Consider the following 11282-nt stretch of genomic DNA (forward strand, 5'->3'; position numbering starts at 1 on the left):
CGTTTACATCCACACAGTCCGGTGCAAAAACCTGTGTCACTCTGTTTTAAAGAGAGGGAGGAGAGCTATAAAAGAGAACAAGAGAACGCTATAAAGAAAACTCATGGCTGAAACTCGTTCGGTGATGACAGTACGTAACAAGCTGCCAACCGACGCAGATTTCCAATATAATATACTCATCTCCTGTTACACTTACTAAAGACTTCCACACATGTTGGGATGGTTTTGGATATGTAAGATGTGTATAATTGATTCCTGACAAAGAGCTTACGCATAATGTTTTGAGTCGGCAGTCGTTTATGCTTGCTTATGTTTACTGCTCCTTCCGTAAAATGGATGGTCTTGATGAGGCTTATGTCTGCTTAATTTAGAGATGCATAAACCATGATACCTGTCTTTTGATATAAGCTGTTGAGAACTGTGAGAACTGTTTGTTTTAATGACTTCGCTGTTTTCCTACCTTTTTTCCAAGAATGTACCGGGCCGAGAAGCTCCCAAACACAAATTTGGTTTTTTTGATCTCTGATGCCAAGAGTTCCTGCCTCTCCTGCGATCCCAAACCGCTGAGACAAGCCGAACAGCCCTGTATCCTTCAAGTGATTCACTTGTTTCTTACCGTGTCATCTTGCAGTGTTCAAACAGTAGAGCATGGTGCTAGAAACAACAGAGTCATGGGTTTGATTCATAAAGGGATAGTTCACCCAAAAATGAAAATTACCCTATGATTTACTCACCCTCAAGCAATCCTAGTTGTATATGACTTTCTTCTCATAGACGAATCTAATCGGAGTTATATTAAAAAATGTCTTGGCTCTGACAAGCTTTATAATAGCAGTGAATGGGGGTCGAGATCATCATAGAAGTACTCTACACAGCTCTGGGGGTTTAATAAAGGCTTACGCTACATCTCCATCCGCCACTCTCTCGTGAATGTGCATACTACAGTTAGCAGAAGCTAGAGATTATGGTTTATAAAATTTTAAATATGGATATTTTTCTTGCACAAACACATCGCTTTGCTTCAGAAGGCCTTTATTAATCCCCTGAATGTACTTTTTTTGGACTTCAAAAAATGGGGTAATTTTAATTTTCGGCAAACTATTTAAGGTATAGGCCTACATTAAGTGTTTATTTATTTATTTAGCTAGCTAGCAATTTCATATGATGCATTAAATTGACCAAATTTGCTGTTCTTTTGAACTTTCTATTAATAAAAGAACCCTGAAAAAAAAAAATCATAGTTCCATCAAAAAATTAAGCAGCAGACTTTTTTCAACATAATGACAATAATAATAAGATAACATAATGATAATAAATGTTTCTTGAACAGCAAATTAGCATATTAGGAGGATTTCTGAAGGATCATATGACAATGAAGACTGGAGAAATGATGCTGAAAATTCAGGAAAAAAATACATTTTAAAATATATTCAAATGGAAAACAGTGATTTTACTAGGGGTGTCGAAATTAATCGTTTCTACGGTGCATCGCGATGCAGATGAGTACGATTCAGTATCGGTTCAGTACTAGACTATAACCGATTATAACATACTGACGCTTTTCTGACGTCATTTAACCCTGTCAGTGCCAAGCATTTAGTATTTACTTTTGTGTATTTGTTCTAAATGCTCCTGTTGTCTTCTGTGCCCAGACTTACTTTTGTTTGATATTTGATACATTCAAGAAGCTTGTTTTCTCTGAGCAGGTCAAATTAAAGGTTCAGTTCATATATCTGACTACTTGTATTTATTGACAAAATTGTATACATGTGAAGTAAAATTGAAAATTGAGGATGCAGTGCATTGTCAATGCACCGTGATGCATCGTGATATCGAATTGAACTGAATCAGTGACATGATAATCGTAATCGAACCGAACCGTGAGACCAGTGTAGGTTCACACCCATAGATTTTACATTGTAATCATTTTTCACAATATTAATATATTTTTACCATAGTTTTAAATAAATAAATAAATCCAAACTTTTGAACTGAAGTCGCTTTGGATAAAACCATCAAACATAAGTCATAAAAATCACAACAATAAATAACTCCCACACCACTGCAGTCCATAAAAGCGCTTTATATTTTAGGCCTCAGAAGAGCCATTAGAGGTCGACTGAGTGGTTACTATGTCTAAGTAGGTACCCAAGAAATGGGTCCCTAACAGAGGAAAAATCTTTGATTGAATTATTAGAAGTATCTAAGCCTGTCCAAGTCTTTTTTGTTGTTGTTTTGAAGTTTTGGCTATTGTCCTTATCGATTTCTTTCAGCTACTGGTCCTGATCCATGTGTGTTGGCCCAGACCCCTCGGTACAGGAAAGGACCGGACGTCTGCTTTGACAACAACGCAGATGTAAGTTATAACCAAAATGAGTAATTCTCAGCAAATGCATCTTCATCATTCACTGCTTGCTTTTCTTCTTTTTTAACTAACATTCATTTCCTTTCTGTGTGCTCATTGAATACTCATTGGTTGCTCATCATGCCTGTCACTGCTAGGATGAGCCTTTGTGTCCAATCAGTGGCTCTTCTTCATTGACCTATTACCCATCCATCATTTTGCTGCTGTTTCTGCTTTGTGTTTGATGGTCAGTTTCATCTTACCGTGTTGCTACCATTTGTATTGCGAACTATTTCTTTGATTCGTTCTTAACAATTTATTGAATTAATTGTAGAATGCTGGATTTTATCTGGTTGTCGTGTCATATAAGGGTCTAGATGTAGATTCAAATATTGTTTATTCATTGCCTCAGTATGGATCTAGAGGCAGGACGCAACTGCTTTCCTCCTGCTGTGAAAGTAGGAAGTGCATTTTCAGCTAGTTCCCTGAGAGATTTTCTGTGGAATAAACATAGGAAACTCCAGATGTGTTTCCGTCCTAACGTTGATGATACGCCCCTATGCTTCTCAAACCTGGGGCATCCCAGGACTTTCATTGGCAAGCCCTTTACGCACATACTGTAGCATTCAAGTCTAGTTTCAGAGGACCAGAACATAGACCATCAGTCAGAGTCGTGCATTATTTCTACTGCAAGAGCTTTTGCATGCATGTCATTGATTTGATTCATTCCTTTTCAGTTCAGCCAAAACACAATATATTCACAATATATTTTTTCATTTCACATATATCAGACTGTCTACTGATTGAGTTGCATTCTTTATGGATCTTCTTCCTGCTGGAAAATCCAGCTAAAATGAAAAAATATTTAATATAAAAAATAAAAATATGTTTTTTGTACGTTTGCCCACGGACAAAGAAATGATCAGTCTATAATTTTAATGGTAGGTTTATTTGAACAGTGAGAGACAGAATAACAACAAAAAAATCCAGAAAAACGCATTTCAAAAAAGTTATAAATTGATTTGCATTTTAATGAGTGAAAGAAGTATTTGACCCCTTCGCAAACATGACTTAGTACTTGGTGGCAAAACCCTTGTTGGCAATCACAGAGGTCAGACGTTTCTTGTAGTTGGGCACCAGGTTTGCACACATCTCAGGAGGGATTTTGTCCCACTCCTCTTTGCAGATCCTCTCCAAGTCATTAAGGTTTCGAGGCTGACGTTTGGCAGCTCGAACCTTCAGCTCCCTCCACAGATTTTCTATGGGATTAAGGTCTGGAGACTTAATGTGACCTTAATGTGCTTCTTCTTGAGCCACTCCTTTGTTACCTTGGCTGTGTGTTTTGGGTCATTGTCATGCTGGAATACCCATCCACGACCCATTTTCAATGCCCTGGCTGGCTTAAATGCCCTTGCCCTGACGGTACATGGCCCCGTCCATCGTCCTTTTGATGCCGTGCAGTTGTCCTGTCCCCTTAGCAGAAAAACACCCCCAAAGTTTAATGTTTCCACCTCCATGTTTGACGGTGGGGATGGTGTTCTTGGGGTCATAGGCACAATTCCTCCTCCTCCAAACACAGCGAGTTGAGTTGATGCCAAAGAGCTGGATTTTGGTCTCATCTGACCACAACTCTATATATATATATATATATATATATATATATATATATATATATATATATATAAAACAAAAGACAACAAAATTAATAACTTAATAAAATCAAAATAAAATAAAACAACTTAAATATAGACCTTTAACAAGATTTCAAAGAGAGTAAAATAACACTGGTCCAATAAGGTCATAAGCTTGTGTTATGTTAGTATTATCTGTATACCATTGCAGTATTTATTAATTAGCTTTTTATTTTTTATATTTTCAGCTTTCATTTTAATTTAGTAATTTTAGTATTTTTGTTTTGTTTTTGTTTTTTTTGTTCATTTATTTATTTATTTTTTTTAAATTATCTTAATATTTCTATTTAGCTTTAATTTATTTTTGTATCTTTTTTTTTATTTTAGTATTTTTAGTTCTCCAACTTCAACGTTCTTCAATTTTGAGCTAAAGCAACATAAAAAAAACTATTAAAAACAAAACATAAAAAAAACTAAAATTAATATAAATTTTAGAAGTTTTACTTCTATTGTTTATTTAATTTTATTTCAGCGTTAATTCAGTTTTAGTTTTAGTTAACAATACAAAACTGGTTAAAGCATATAGACTACCTTGAACCAGAAACAAACCAGATGCGATGTTTCAATAATCAGTTGATTACACAGAGTCTGAAATTCTCGTCCAAACTTTTCACACGTTAAAAAATAAATACAACCTCATGTTGTGTAAATCATGTTTACACACTGCCTCTGGAACTTTCATCCATCATAAAAAAGTGTGCAAGACTCTTTAAGCTGCTTTGTCTGAACTGAAATGACCTGACTGTATTGTGTAGGTGTGTTTATGTGAGGTTGAAATGACTAACGTCTCTGTATTGAACGCAGGAGGACGCGTCTGACTGTGGTGGTGGCTGCAGTTTGAGTCCGTCTCTCTGGCCGATGTTGGCTCTTCAGCTCCTTCTACTCTGGCTGCTCACTGGAACCAGAACTTGTTTGTCCTGACCAGAGCACATCTACAGACTAGAAACAACAACTACTGACTGAACTGCTTATTATACAGACCACAACATTACCACACTTCGACTATATGACCTAAGATTGTTTGTTAGTCAGCCCAAAACAATACGACTAATGCAGATTCAAACTCTACTGTAAAATTGACACGACTCATCAACTCACTGCCAAATACTGCCCTCTAAGACCAACCAGAAAAAGCAACACAGTCAGACACGAGAGACATATATACACTTATCTTTTTGACTTTGGAACACAGAACCACGTTATGACCACAGATATGGTTCTTGCAAAATGTTTAGTGCCACAAACAGGCTAATATAATGTGTCAACAATGTGGTCAGAGATGGCTCGCAAGCACCAGCCTGGATCTGAAGCAGGGTTTAATGGGACAGGAAAGACTGTTCAGCTCTGGAGCTCATTATGAATTCTGCTGGAAGTGAGCTTTGCTCCAGTAGTAGGTCAGTGATGTCACACCCAAGCCCTTTAGGCCCATCAAGGGCTGGTTTTCTTGTTTTATGTTCTATGATTTCTCTGGTATGTGCAGTAGGGGAAATCTCATGAAGAAATCTGTAAGTCATATTTTACCTCAAAATTAAAATACATAAATATATATACAGTACCATTGAAAAGTTTGGGGTCAGTAAGAATTTTGTAATGCTTTTGAAAGAGGTCTTTTATGTTCACCAAGGATGCATTTATTATTAAGAATACAGCAAAATATTATTACAATTAAAAAAGAAACATTGTATTTTAATGTTTTTAAATGTAATTTAATTTCAATGTCAAAATGTTAAAATTATTTTTTTGACATTGTAAAAGTGTTTACTGTTATGTTTGATTAATGCATCATTGCTGAATAATATTTAAGTAATATTTTATTGCATAATATTACATTGTTTAAAATATTTTAAATAATGTAATATTTAAAAAAAAAAAAATAATAATAATAAAGATTTTAAAAAATCTTACTGACCCCAAAGTTTTAAACAGTGGTGTTGTGTGTATGCTTTAAAAATTGTTCTTTACAATTTAAATAACATATCATTATTTATTATATTTCAAATATGTTTTGCTTTTCACATTAGAATACATAGTAAAGTTTTGGGAGAAAATCATTGACTTTTATACAGCAAAAAAAAAAAAAAATAATAATAATATATATAATTTTTATTTATTTATTTCTTTTAATTTTTATTTTTGAGGTGACATATGAACTGGACATTTCTTTTCTGTCCATTTGAGATTCAAATTTTATTGTTATTTTTATTTTTTTGGGCTTATCGTTCTTTTGTTGCTGATTATAAACATCTCAGAGATTCCCTGATAACTCAGTCATCTGAAGTAACTGTAAGCATCTGATATAAACGTTAGAAAAAAGTGCCATGTTGAATGTCATGATTCAAGGAAAATTTCATATGCAATCAAACCACATATGAGTGCATCATCTGATGCTAAATGCAGACGACTCTAAAGACTGAACAGGCTCCGATTAGTATAGCAAAGCCTTTTTTTTTCATGTCAGAAGTCACACGCTTGCATCCAAGTGTCCAGAGCATGTTGAATGTGGTTTGTACCCTCCCCAACCCGTCTGCAGGGCCCCTGCTATCAGACGATTGCGTGTTTTACTGTATGTCGTCCAGATACTTCATCTGTCAGATTTTGTTCCAGCACGACAGACATGATATCACAAGCGTGTCAGATATTACATCCACATGTTGAACCACTATGCGAAAACACAGCACATGACAGGTTATAAAAATGCTCAACCCTGGAGAACCGTGCATTTATGATAGTTGAATGTATGTTTATTTTATTTATTTATTTATTTGATAGAAGGTTCATGCATGAGATTAGACGATATCAATCAAAGCTATTGCCAATGGGGGAATATTTCCGTGTTCCTTTGAATGTTCTGGAAGAAGAACAAAAACCAATGGCAATGCCTAGAGCTATGAAAAATGAAATATTTATCCATCACAATCCAAAGGCCAAGTATCCAGGAATAAAATAACATGCTTCTCTCGTCGTTTCAGAGAAGTTTTAACATTTGACAGCTTAAAAGCTTTGTCTATTTTAAAATATAAACTTACAATCAGTGTTTGCATGAGTTCTATGGCTTCTTATTCATGCAAAAAAAAAGAAATTATGATGGCTTTATTAGACTGTATGGAGCTTTATAGTTTTTTTATTTCTTTGTTAAAGCCTTTTTTGATGAGGAGGCTGTTAAAGTGATGTAATTACAGTGATGATATTAAGTGCAACTAAAATTAAAGGCAGAAGGTTTAATGTCATAGTGACTGCCAAATGAAAGTGAAATGTAAAGAAACACACAAGGTAGATTTAAAGTTAAGTGTGTGTTTAGTTTACTGGATGTCCGCAAAATATCGCTCGCACCTGTGCATCCACGTCAGGCTTTTTCCTTCGGAATGAGATGAATTTTCTTTTTCTTTCTGTCTTCACTGATGTAGCATTGAGTTACAGACCTAAATATGCAGTGCATTTATGAATCATTACAGACGTTTTTGGACTCCTTGGAGGCTTTCGGGGTCTGGATTTCTCATCTCAGGCCTGGGGTGGAGGCTGTAGGATGTAACATTTAAATACCTCACTAAACGTCGACGTGAGATGTGATTTGATCCAAGAGAGCTGAACTAACTCCCCGCTTTACAAACTATACTGGGCTTAAAATGCCAGCGAAATGTATACAAACCCCACAGAGACCGCTTCACCGTTTGAACGCAAATTGATCCCATGCCATGTCCGACAAAGAACGTCCGCAAAACATGAAACAGGTTAATGATATGATTATGCTAAAACTAAAAACTTCAAATCTGGCAGTGCCTACACGGTTAGTCAAGAACAGCGAATTACCTAAAAGTAGCATTCAGTTGGGAATTTTATTGGCTCGCTTCAAAACAAAGTGTTTTCATATGTTATCCATCATGATGGAGTACAAGAGATTATTATTATTTTTTTTACTTTTAATATTACACGCACAAAAAAAGTTTTATGACACACTCTTAAAAATAAAGGATTTAAAAAAGTAGAGTAAAATCATAAAGCATCTTTGGTTCCTCCAGTGAATAGTTCTCAAAGGAATTGTTCACCCAAAAATGAAAACCTCAGGTCATCCAAGATCTAAATGAGTTTGGATCCAATAGATCCTCTGGAGTGAATGGGTGCCGTCAGAATGAGAGTTCAAACAGCTGGTAAAAATATCACAATAATCCACACAAATCCAGACCATCAATTAACATCTTTTGAAATAAAAAGCTGCGTGTTTGTAAGAAACAAAATGATTCCATAATCCATGATAATGCTTCCAGTGAAAAAGTCTGTTCGTGGTTGTCCTCTCACATGAAAATTAAACATGTCTGTTTTGAACTGTTTTAGATTTGTAAACATACTTTTTCACTGGAGAAAGCAATATTATGGATAGAGAACAGCTTTTCACTTCACAAGATGTTATATGATGGACTGGAGTCATAACTTGTGGATTATTGTGATGTTTTTAATCAGTTGTTTGGACTCTCATTCTGACGGCACCCATTCACTGCAGAGGATTCAATGGTGAGCAAGTGATGTAATGCTCAATTTTGATAAATTGTTCAGCTGATGAAACAAACTCATCTACATTTTGGAATAACTAAGTGCTAGTAATTTTTCAGTAAATTTTTATTTTTGGGTAAACTATTCCTTTAAAAGAACCTTTTTTCTTCTTCTTCTTTTCTTAGTGTGAAGAATATTTTAATCATCTAAAGAATTTTTTTTCCACTATAAAGAACCTTTTATGGAATGGAAAGGTCCCATGGATGTTAAAGCTTATAGATACCGATAAAGAACCTTTAATTTTAAGAGTATATTGTAGATCGATTGATTTAAGAAGTAGTGAAAAAAAAAGACACTCCAAAGTCTAAATCATGAATCCAAAAAGTTAAAATCAATAAAATCTGTTTCATAAAAAGCATTCCACTTTACATAAGAGGGGACAGACATTTTTAAGTGTGTTCAGGTTTGCATGGTGCTCCCGTGATGCTCTTTGACATTTCGACCCTCGCATGAAAGGTTAGACGTGTACAGACGTGCCCCCCTCATGTAAAGAGGAATCGGATGTGTGTATTTATTGTATGTTTTCTGAACGCTGCTCTCAGCTGCTGTGCTGCCTCATAGGGCTGCCATGTGTCTGTATTTACTGGTGTTGGTGCTCGGTGTGCCGGAAAGTTTTCACTGAGGTTGCGCTTCTTTTCCTGAGTGTGTATCGAAGTCACTCTTTGATTCGTGTGTGTTCATTGGTGGGGAGGGGCAAGGGGCGTGGTATGTGCCTCAAAAGCCCCATCCACCTAACTATATATATAATATTCTTTTGTGGAACTTGACACGCCTGAAATGATTTTGTATACATTTGTACAATAATGTTGTTCAAGAAAATAAAACAAAAAAGTTTGTAAAGTTTACAAATGTGTAATTCTTGTGCAAATACAATATATTCACAATAAAAGTTTATCATTACTACCTCTGGGTTTAATATTGTATTTTATTTCTTTGTTCATATATCTATCTATTATTTTATCGTCTATGTATTGTTCTATCTATTGTAAGTGGTGCTAACGTAGCAACCATTTAGCAAGACCTACATCTCTGCATCAAAACATTGTATATTGGTTGGTTCTTTTGACTCGTACTAGGACACATACCTTCCAATATGCTACACATGCAAGCAGTGAATAGCTAAGTGCTGAAACATGATAGAAATTTCAGCTAATACTTAACCGTAACCCTAACAACATGTTAAATCATGTTGGCATTGCAAAACATGATAAAAACATGTTAACACATGCTAGGATTTACCTAGCTAAGTGCTAAAACATCCTAAAACATGTTAGCATCAAGTTAATGTCATGTTAACAGTGTTAGCATTATGGCAAACACATTAACAATATTGCTTAAACACTAATGACATGTTAAAAGTATTAGCATCATGCTAATCATGTTACCTTAATTTTAACAGGTTATTCATATTAGCATGTTGTTAGCATCTTCTTAAAAACATGCTAGCAAAATGTTAGCAACATATTCATGTTAACAACATGCAATGGGAAGCAGCCATGCACCACTCACATTTTCTTCAGAAAATATACATAACTAGTTCTATCTATCTATTTTTTATATACAAAGAAATCAATACTGTTATTCAGGGATGTGTTGAATTGATCAAAAGTGGTGGCAAGACACTTGCATTGTTAATACAAAAATTATATTTAAAATAAAGCTGTTATTTTAAACTTTCTGTTTATCAAAGAATCTTGAAAAAAATATTAAGCAGTACAACTGTTTTCAACATTAGTAACAATAATAAGACTGCAGTAATGGCTGCTTGAAAAAAAAAAAAAAAAAAAAGCATTAATATAAATTTCCATTTTAAAACTCACGCACGCACATATACAAGCCCAATTCCAGAGAAGTTGGGACACTTTTTAAAAACGCAATAAAATCAAGAATCTGTGATTTGTTAATTCTCTTTAACTTTTATTTAATTGACAAAAGTACAAAGAAAAGATTTCACTGACCAATGTAAATGTGTTTTGTAAATATGAACAAGTTTTGATTTTGATGCCTGCAACACACTCCTAAAAAGTTGGGACAGAGGCCAAATAAAAGGGAAAATGTTATATAATATCCCCTGTTTTGAAACAGTTCACAGTAAGCAAGTGAATTGGTAATAGGTGAGGGTATCATGTTTGGATATAAAAGGAGCATCTCACACTTTGCAAGCAAAGCTGGATCATGACTTTGTGCCAAATGTCATGAGAGAAGTGTCACACAAATCAAAAATCGCATTTCGCCATGCAAAATTACAAATAATTTAGGTCTTTCACCAACTATAATATTGTGAAAAGATTCAGGGAATCCAGAGAAATCACAGTACATGTAGGGCAAAGCAGGAAACTTCAGTTGAATGTGCTTGACCTTTGAGCCCTCAGATGGCATTGCATAAGAAATCGTCATGCTGCGGTGTTAAATATAGCCACATGGGCTCAGGATTCTTCAGAAAGCCACTGCCAATTACCACAGTCTGCTGCTGCATCAAGAAATGCAACTTGAATATCTGTTACTCTAGGAGAAAGCTATACATCAATTATATGCAGCGTTGCTGCCGGGTTCTCTGGGCCCGAGCTCATCTCAGATAGTCTAAAAGATAGTGGAAATGTGTGCTGTGCTCAGATCATCATTTTGAGTTCTCAGTCCCAAAGGCCAAAGGAACCATCCAGATTTTCATTAGCAACAGAAGCAAAAGTAAATGTCTGTCATGG

The 11282-nt window shown here is 35.1% G+C and overlaps 1 protein-coding gene across 4 annotated transcripts in view; it reads left to right on the plus strand.

Moving 5' to 3' along the window:
* The window catches only part of LOC131524152 (voltage-dependent calcium channel subunit alpha-2/delta-1), a 139044-nt gene extending 129561 nt beyond the window's left edge, over nt 1-9483 (plus strand). For all 4 annotated transcript variants that reach the window (XM_058750945.1, XM_058750946.1, XM_058750944.1 and 1 more), the window contains 3 exons: nt 473-585; nt 2274-2356; nt 4840-9483. In XM_058750945.1, coding sequence (XP_058606928.1) covers nt 473-585; nt 2274-2356; nt 4840-4956 — 313 coding nt within the window. In that variant the 3' untranslated portion in view covers nt 4957-9483. The remainder of the gene's footprint in view (nt 1-472; nt 586-2273; nt 2357-4839) is intronic.
* The last annotated feature ends 1799 nt before the right edge of the window (nt 9484-11282 follow it).

This window comes from Onychostoma macrolepis, chromosome 18 (assembly GCF_012432095.1).
Source record: "Onychostoma macrolepis isolate SWU-2019 chromosome 18, ASM1243209v1, whole genome shotgun sequence".
Classification (NCBI taxonomy): Eukaryota; Metazoa; Chordata; class Actinopteri; order Cypriniformes; family Cyprinidae; genus Onychostoma; species Onychostoma macrolepis.